Below are 9551 nucleotides of genomic sequence, written 5' to 3' on the forward strand. Positions count from 1 at the left end.
ATTACACGTAGTAAAGAAAAAATGGTGTACCGGTAGATACACATACGGTACATGTACACGTATACCGGTATGTACCGGTATGTAACTTTCAAACACCTAGGCCGAATTTCAAACCAGTCTTGAAGAAAAGAAAGACTTCTCACAGAAATGACAAAGATTTCAAGAGAATTGAAATCACAATTTATAGCCTCAAAGAAACAAATTACATGCCTTACCATGACTAAAGAATGGAATTTGGAAAGTTCTTATCTTCATCTTGAGTGAATCGCAGTCACATGCAATGAACGCCCCATCACCATTAACTTGTCGCTTGTCACACATTTTTTTTGTCTCTAACGCAAAACACTCTACATGTACAGTATGTGTTCCTCAATGAATGTTCAATGTAGAATTTGTAGTGCGGTCCAAACCCTTTTATGCAGTTTTCTGTCCCAAATTCCAAGGAACGCACTACTACCACGAAGGCAGGAAAAAAAAGGTTCAAACAGCCATAATTTGATTCCTTTTCCGAATATACCAATCACTAATATAAACAGGTAACTAGTAACTTGATTTTTTTTTAGATGCTGGATGTTAGAAACCTTGCCCCTGATGACCTCCAGAAATTCTCAACCACTCTTTCTGAAAGTCTTTAATCCTGTGTACACATGGTAACAGGATATCACATGTTTAATTTACTTGGTAGCAGAAGTTATGTGAACGAGGAAAAGGAAAAAAAAATCACCAGGAATAGGATACATGTACAACCTTTGGACCAATTCAGCATTCTTGGAAATACAATGCACATATACATGTACATGTATTTACATGCACACCGATTCGTCATCCGTTGACAAACTCATTAATTTTTTTTGGAAGTGATATTGGTAACTACATGTAGATGTTTGTGCAGATCTCAAGAAAAAAAAACAAAACAAAAGTGGTCACGGCTTGTCAGCAACAGACTAGATTTACATAGTCCGAGTCTCTCAAAATACCGGTACATGTACTCGTTAAAGGGAAATTGTACAACATTTGCAAACATAAAAAAACTCAAACTACCAAATTATTATGAAATACCGGTGCCTTGCTGGACTGTTAGTGAATGACAGTCTGAAGCATCCTATGATATCATGCATGTGCTGTCATTTTCAAGAAAAACTGTATTTTTCTATCAATTTGAACTGTTTTTTTTTCTTCAAGTAGGCCTATACCCCCAAAATACCACATTTTTGTTTGCAATCAATTACACACCTACCGTATGATGAACGGGTACGTACCGGTATACCGCCGGCTGGACTGGTTCTCTGACCTTACACTTCCTTGACATTTATAAATTGCTCTGTTTCATCTTACGTGAGGTCAGGGAACCAGACTACAGGAACATGATTGTTTTTCTTGGTTTTTCCAGCATCTACGACTACGAACACAAAACTTCAAACAAGTCAGTGTAACAAAATTTGCTATGAAATAATGACTCCCCAAATCCATTTCTGAAAATAACAGCAAAATCATATATTCCCTTTAAGTCCACGTACATGTGAGTTGATGAACATGTACATGACGCCTGTCAGGTAGCAAAAAACTCTATCCATTTTTATATATTGTAGCACAATAATATAAATCATCATTCAACCCTGGTATCTGAATCTAATGTACCCATAATGTACTGTATATCAGGCATGCAACTGGGAAGTCACAAAAAAAGAGGAAATTCACATCTTTCCAAGACTTTGTACAGTGTTTTTTCTATTTTCAATGGCACACATTGGAAGTGAAAAAAGAAGAAATCAGCTGACCCGAGGAAAAGTTGCATGCCTGGTATATAGTACATGTACCGGTACCACAAAAATGAACAAAATGAATGAAATTGATTTCCAATCAATAACAATTCAGAATTTGATCATACCGGTACCATCATGGTACCGTGGAGCTCTATAAAAAGATATACATACTTACACTGGGTTTTTACGGCCATAATGCAAATGGTACAGCTGTGCGTAATTCCCAGGCCCAGTCAGACAGATACACGGGACCCACTCCCGGCTAGCTGTTCAATGTGTTTGTCCGGACATGCACTGAGGAAAATCAGGAAACTTGATTTCTTCCAAAGTTAATCAACCATTTCAAAATGAGAGTATCGATAAAATAAGGCCGTGGTACATGTACATGTAAGTCAAGCTACATGTATACCATTTTTTCTCGAGTACTGCTATTCGAGTTCGAGTACTTTGATGATCGAGTACAATCTCGACATGCCGAGTACGAGTACTTCGCTGCCTGGAGTAGGAGTGCTAGCCATTTTGAGTACAAGTTCTTTGACATTCGAATACGAGTACAAGTACGCGAGTACTCTAAAAAAAAAACATTCGAGTAGCATTAGTACGAGTACCGAGTACGAGTACTACAACACTGGATTTGTTTATCAAGCACAATTATAGCACAAATTGCAGACAAGTACATGTATCGTACTGGTAGATGAGTATATTTTCCAGTTTCAAAACACTATTCTGCAACAGAAATTTTCTTCAGACTCCTTACTGTTATGCAATAGAAATCTTCAAAATTCCATCCTGATTAAAAAATACGGTAGCACTTTCGACCAGTTCTGCTACATGCATACAAATGCGGTAGTACCATCTTTGAAAAAGTACAACGACTTTCCTTTACATAATTCCCTCATTTAAAAATATCATTGAACGTACCGTACAATGAGTCTATATTTGGAAGGGGATAGCAGACATGTAGACAGTGCGTACTTTTTTGGAATGTCGACAGTAAAGCATGACTGAACACTGGGATTAAATGCACTTGATAATGGGAAACTGTACATATACTTCATGCAACAAGAAAAGACCGCCTGTAGAAAAACTAGAATGCACATTGATTGTCTCTGACAATGAATGCCCCAGCGACAGGGGCAAGCAAGCGAATCAAACACATTGTAGGAAACGAGGACAGCTGCAACCAATGGACCAACAAGGGTTGCTGTACTTTTTCCCCCCTGTGGAGCAGAACTCAATTATCACAGGAAATTGTACTTTAGTTTTTCACCAGTTTACAAAACTGGATAGATTTTGTTGTGGCAAATCGGAACAACTGACAGGGGGAATTGTCAAGGCCTCTATATTTGTAGGAGGAGAAGACGTCCATTGACAGAGACGTGTACACTGATTGATAACCCCATTCCCTTCATATCCTTAACTCTAAAAGGGCCGGGTTATTTTGACCATCTCTCAGCTGGATGGGGGGGGGGGGGGGGGGGGCGGAGGTGGATGCTGCCCCCCCCCCAAGATCTCGGCCATCTAGTAATGAAAAATTTTGAAACTTGGTACATGTACATGTATGCATAGAGCAACTCATCATGAACAACCATGTACATGTACCCAAGAAATGTCATGACTAAAGGTCAAAGGGTTTTGGAATTATGGCTAATTAATTATTCATTACGTGTACAATGTACAAATGTACATGTACCGGTATGTATTTGAGGACTTTCAGTTGCAAATTTCCATGCCCAAAGTGCTACAAATACGTGTATGTATGTAATAATTGTGGTCCCTCGTATACCAGTGCTAAATGTTAAGACAAGGTTTTCAATGTTTTTCATAATGTGTGATCTATGCAAACCTACCGGTACACGTACATGTTGTATGTATGTGTACATGTACATGAATGCTCCCATGCATTGTGCATCTCATGAGTATGCACAGCTATATTTTAATGTAAAGAATTAACAGAGTGATGGGTTGTGGGCACCTTGTTTTCCCGTTTAAGAATGAACAGCACATGCACACTGATCCCTGTAAGAGGGTAGGCCTCCGCATTATGGGGAAGTTCTTTTATGTTCATGATGTTATAGGCAAATTACATGTACATGTTTTGTAAGACTGAGTTATGGGGACTTTCTGCTGTCCCCACAGCTTTTTCGGTTCCCACACCTTATTTTCCCGTTTATGAATGAACAGCACCTGCACACTGATCCCTGTAAGAGGGTAGGCCTCCGTGTTATGGGGAAGTTCTTTTATGTTATAGGCAAATTATATGTACATGTAGGACTGAGTTATGGGGACTTTCTGCTGTCCCCACAGCTTTTTCGGTTCCCACACCTTATTTTCCCGTTTATGAATGAACAGCACCTGCACACTGATCCCTGTAAGAGGGTAGGCCTCTGTGTTATGGGGAAGTTCTTTTATGTTATAGGCAAATTACATGTAGGACCGAGTTATGGGGACTTTCTGCTGTCCCTCAGCTTTTTCGGTCCCCACAGCTTTTTCAGTCCCCACAAATACCTCGTAGCGACGAGTGTTTGTCCCCACAACTACGGAACAAGACGGGGGTCGACTCAACATACCCATATACTGGTACTTTGTACAGTGTACCGGTACGTGTGCGAATGATGACCATTGTGAACAGTGATGCTCCAGATCAACTGGCCAAAAGACATACATGTGTAACATGCACAATTTGCCAGTTTAAAGCGCGAGTCCATCATTTGCAGAGCATCCAAAAAAGTAACCGGCGTAATTATTGTTGAAAAACATACTGGTTGAAAGATAGTAAGGGGACTAAACTCCCTGCGAAATTATCCTTTCTGGCAAGCTCTCATTTTGAAGAAATCAACGAAAGAAGGCATTTCCAACGGTGCTTCTTAAGAAGCACCGTAGGAATATTTAAATTAGTTGTTCATTTTGTTATTCGGCGCAGCGCGCACAAGCATTGGAACGACGCACAGGCGCGCGCGGTTGCTATAATTCGTTGGATCAGTGCACAACATCGCGTAAAGCTGCAATTCAAAACAATTCGAAACATGATTTAGCAACTTTTGATTTTAAATTGAGATCCTAGAATGCTGTTTTTCTCGGAATATGAAGCTGAAGCTGAGCTGAAACTTCATCAAGTAAGTTGTTCAGTATCCTTCATTAGATTTTGAACACTTTTGTTGCTTCAAACGAACAAAATGCACTAATTACAAATGATGGACTATAGCTTTAAAAATATCCATTTTGGCCTAGATGCCATGCCATGCCAGGTCTTTTAAAACCATAACACCCCCCCCCCTCCAAATTTCACAACCTCAGCCCTGCCAAAAATAGACACCCAGGGTTTATTTCTGTCCCGGACTGTAAACTGTCCGGGGCCGTTTGTTCAGTCACCCACTTTCCTGTTTGGTGTTCAACATCTCAATGGGCCATGAATGCAGGGGCCTGATGAAACCGAGCCCCCCGGTAACCTGAGACTTCTCTCGCCAACCACACTGCCGGGGTTCGGATTACGGGGATCAACCCAAAAGGATGGTCTGATACTGTTTGTGAAAAAAGCCGTGAATTGACTCCCTATTCCTGCGCAAAACAACAATCTGTCTGTGTGTAGGAGAATCGTGACCATTGTGAAGTCTGACAAGCCTCTATTTTACACATGTGGCTCATGTTTGCTGCGAGCTCATGGTGCGAAATTTAAGAAAAATACACGGAACAAAAAGTACAGATGACTTTATACTGTACATTGTCCTATCCATTTCTTTGTACTGTACACTACACGTATATGTTTGTCCAACCGCATGCCTGTGCCCTGTCCCTGCAAAATGGTGTTCGTTTATAGAGGACTTTGCATTCCCCGTGCTATTTTCGAGTTTCATCTTGAAAAATAGATTCCTTTTCTAAATTGCTATTTTTCTAGCAATACAACAGTTATTCCCTTTTGTTATAATTTTGACATCAACCAGAAAAAACCCACAGGCCCATGTTTCGTTATTGAATTGTTCCTTTACAATTTGGACAGTATTAAAGTTCATTGTTGCGGGGTAGGCTGGTTCCCACCCCAGTATCGAATCAGTAGGCCCCTATAGACAGTCCGCTAGCAAAGTGGATCTGTTTGCGCCCAAAACAAAACTTTTTCAGAGGATTGCAGACATCCAAAAAAAGGGGAAAAAGAGGTTGTTTTTGTCAGAAAAAGCATACAAGTTAAACATTTATAAATATAGAAAAAAAACTTGTTACTGAGGGGTTAACAGAGCATTGTCTGTGCCCATGCTGACCCACCTGCATGTACATGTACTGTTCATGTAGTTGTATACATGTATTCATATTGTGTGGATGGTGTGTAGGCCTACATGTACCGGTATGGTGAATACATGTACCTACATTTAGAATGGTCCAGTGGTTACTGTGTTTGACTCGTACAATGGTACGTGGGTTCGAACCCCCGCCATGAGCATGGTGTTTGTGCCCTTGGGCAAGACACTTCACTACTATTACATGTACATGTACATGTACCTCTCTCCACTCAGAAGTATGATGCATGGGTACCTGTGAGGGTACCCGAATGTGAATGTGTGCCGATATCGCTGCCGCGTTGTCTCGTGGCCTGATCGATCGATGAACGGGGGAAAATTGCAAAGCGCTTTGAGATACGATATGATGGAAAGCGATGCCTCACAATTTATTATTTACATGGTGTACATGATGTTGGCACCTCTAAAGATCAACAGTGAGCACGGTTATAACTATATTTTTTCTACTATTTTTTACCTGTTTTTCAATTACCAACGTACATGGTGTATGTTTGTTCATATACAGGTATGTACATGTACATGTACCGGTATGTACGGTACATGTACATGTATGTCTATACATGTACACTATACAAACATGTGTGGGCGGACAGGCCGTCACCGCCTTATGGGAAAGTTTTTATTGTAAGGCAAATTAGGACTGAGTTATGGGGACTTTCTGCTGTCCCCACATCGTCTTCGGTCCCCATACTACATGTACCATGGGGCAACTCGTGTGTAGTCCCCACAGTCACAGAACAAGTATGTGTGTACATGTACCGGTGCCTGATTATGTTTAATTTGCATTCTGCGAGAGACTTGTATTTTGATTACTAATAATGGACTTGTGATGTGAATTAGCTTCACCTCTCTAGCAAAATTACCATATCAGTACATGTACCCGTAGATAAGGACAAAAAAAAAAGTCTCCGGTTTCTGGTATGCGCGCGCGTCGCCGTAGCCATGCGCGTCGGCAAAATGAAAAAGTTTTTTTTTCAATGAAAGATGATGTCTCAAAACCGCCAAACTCACTGAATTGACTGGAATCCTGCTGCTGCACAATTTTAACTTGTTTTTAGATGGGGTTATGATCGAGAATAAGCTTTATGTGGCCTCTCTGGTCTCCCATAATATTTGCACTAAGTTTAGTAGGGCACCATTTGCAGTCATCAGCCGACATTTGAAGCAAAAAAAACCAGGTTAAAAAAAAAAAAAGCCGCATCGCCGCACCACTTTTTGGGCAAGCTCCATACCAGAAACCAGAGACTTTTTTGGGGGGCCTAAGATCCCTCAACCTCCACTCGCTCCAGAAAATTGTCAGGCACATCTTCTTCAAATGGGCATGGGAATACTCCGGAATCCACTTGTGTATTAAATAACTTGTTGTGTAAAAATAACTTGTACAGGTATCTGAACAGATCATCTGAAGAACCCACTATATCGTTTAAACCGCGTACAATGCACATCTTCATGGACAAATCTTATATCTTGAGGCGTCTTGCAGAGCTAGCTGTGCTATCATTTGTATTTTCGGCTTGTTTCCATGGCAATTTGCGATGGTGCAGATGTGAAGTATTAGTTATCATAAATTTGTATCTCACTCAACATGAGTATCTGATTGGAAAACCATGTGCAGTATACAATGTACGTACAATGTATGAGGGGAGTACATCACTTTACATTTTATGTAGAAATGATTTTGATTTTAATTTTTATTTTATTCTTACGATGATCAAACCAGGGAAGTCTCCAGATTTAGTACACAAGTTGTACTTACTTGTAAGGTACATGTACAATTTTTATGGAAATTATTTCAAAGTCAGTATGGGATTTTGTTCTTACAGGTACATGTACAGTAGCTGTAATTTCTCGTATATGTAATATGGTCTGCTGAAAATGTGTCAAGATTCAGTACACTGGAGATCGCATCTTTCATTTCCAAAATTACTGAACTCAAAACTTTAACCCTAACCCCTTGGGTATTTTTACTAGAAAGTATCCTGAAACCGCCCAAAATCTATCAATTTTGCCATGCAAAAAAATGTTGGTGGCCAGTGAGTCCATCAGAATCCTAAAGTTAGCCGGGAGTAAATCTGTTGAGATCCTGAATCCATCAAAGTCCCCCAACTTCTCAATATGGAGGTATCCTGATTCCATCAAAATCCTGCAGTACTGCTAGGCTTACTGTCCTGAATCCATCGAAATCCCCCAACTTTTTCAATATGGAGGTATCCTGATTCCGCTGAAATCCTCCAAAACAGGGGTGTGGATTTTGATGGATTCACATACATGTACCGTAGGTACATTAGGGTTAAGGGCCTTTTCTCAGTATTTTTCTTTTTTGACATATCGACAAATATACCAGTACTAACTTTAAACAGCTCTATAACTTCTCAATGAAAATAATTGAATATTTCATTAAATCAGCACCAAAAACAAATTTGCAAATTAAATTTTTTTTTCCAACTATCCAAGCATGTTTGGCAATCCTGTGTCTGGTATCTTTTTCCACGAACTTCCATTTCGTCGTTATTGTGTTGGTCTTGTAAAATGTGTCCCGGTCCACTAAATTTTAAAAGGAACTGGCCCTGATTTTTCATGAAATTCGGCCCCTCTATTAAATAATGCGTGCATGTTATGAACCGGTACATGCAATGAATTATTGATGTCCACACTTACCTACGGTGCTAAATTTGCTGGGGGTTGATTTATCGGGCTGGAAGTTGTCATCGCTGGTAACTAGTAGTGGAAGCAAAGATGGTTCACATTCCAGAGAGGCCGAGTTCAGACATAACACTCTGTGGTTTTTCCGGGCATGGCACGGAGGCCGCTGCATCATCAAAGCCTACCCCAGCCTGCGGAGAATCCGGAGAACCAAAAATAAATAACAACTCTCATCGATTCTCATACCAAATTCGAAAGGAAGAAATTGGGGAAAGCATTTTTGTGTGGAACGCCAAAGCCGCCTTCTCTTGTTCACTTTGATTCCATTTGCCAATTTTATCATTTTATTCATCAATTCCATTATTTCATTTGGCAATTTCATCATTTTATTCATCAATTCCATTATTTCATTCGGCAATTTCATCATTTTATTTATAAATCAATTCCATTATTTCATTTGGCAATTTCATCAATCATCATTTCATTCGGCATTTTCATTGGAATGGAACGATAAAATTGCCAAATGAAATGATGAAATTGCGGAATGGAATGAAATTGAACCATAGAAGGCGGCTTTGGCATTCCATGGTTTTGTCTGTCATTGGTCATGTTCATGTATGTATGCGAGGTGTTCTGGCAAAATGAGACGGAAATAGGCACAGGCCTTATTGGAAAAAAATGCAAAAACCAAACAGGGGCAATTCTTTTTTTCGATTTTCAGATGTATTGATATTTGTACCGGTAATCTTTGATATGTCTACTACACATATTTTTAAATAAATAGTTTAAAAATCATTGAATAAAAGTGGTTTTAATGGAAAACAATTCACATTTTACATTTTCACAAATACAAAAC

The 9551-nt window shown here is 39.7% G+C and overlaps 1 protein-coding gene across 3 annotated transcripts in view; it reads right to left on the minus strand.

Moving 5' to 3' along the window:
* The window catches only part of LOC119728379, a 34245-nt gene extending 25476 nt beyond the window's left edge, over positions 1-8769 (minus strand). Inside the window, exon 1 of one of the 3 annotated variants that reach the window (XM_038200597.1) lies at positions 8715-8769. Coding sequence is in view for 1 of the 3 variants with exons in the window: in XM_038200595.1 (XP_038056523.1) it covers positions 1939-1957 (19 nt within the window). In the remaining 2 variants the exon portion in view is untranslated. Of the gene's footprint in view, positions 1-1938; positions 2022-8710 lie in introns of those variants that run through there. The other 2 variants (XM_038200596.1, XM_038200595.1) reach the window with 2 other exon arrangements.
* Between the last annotated feature and the right edge of the window lie 782 nt (positions 8770-9551).

This window comes from Patiria miniata, unplaced genomic scaffold (assembly GCF_015706575.1).
Source record: "Patiria miniata isolate m_02_andy unplaced genomic scaffold, ASM1570657v1 HiC_scaffold_20, whole genome shotgun sequence".
NCBI lineage: Eukaryota > Metazoa > Echinodermata > Asteroidea > Valvatida > Asterinidae > Patiria > Patiria miniata.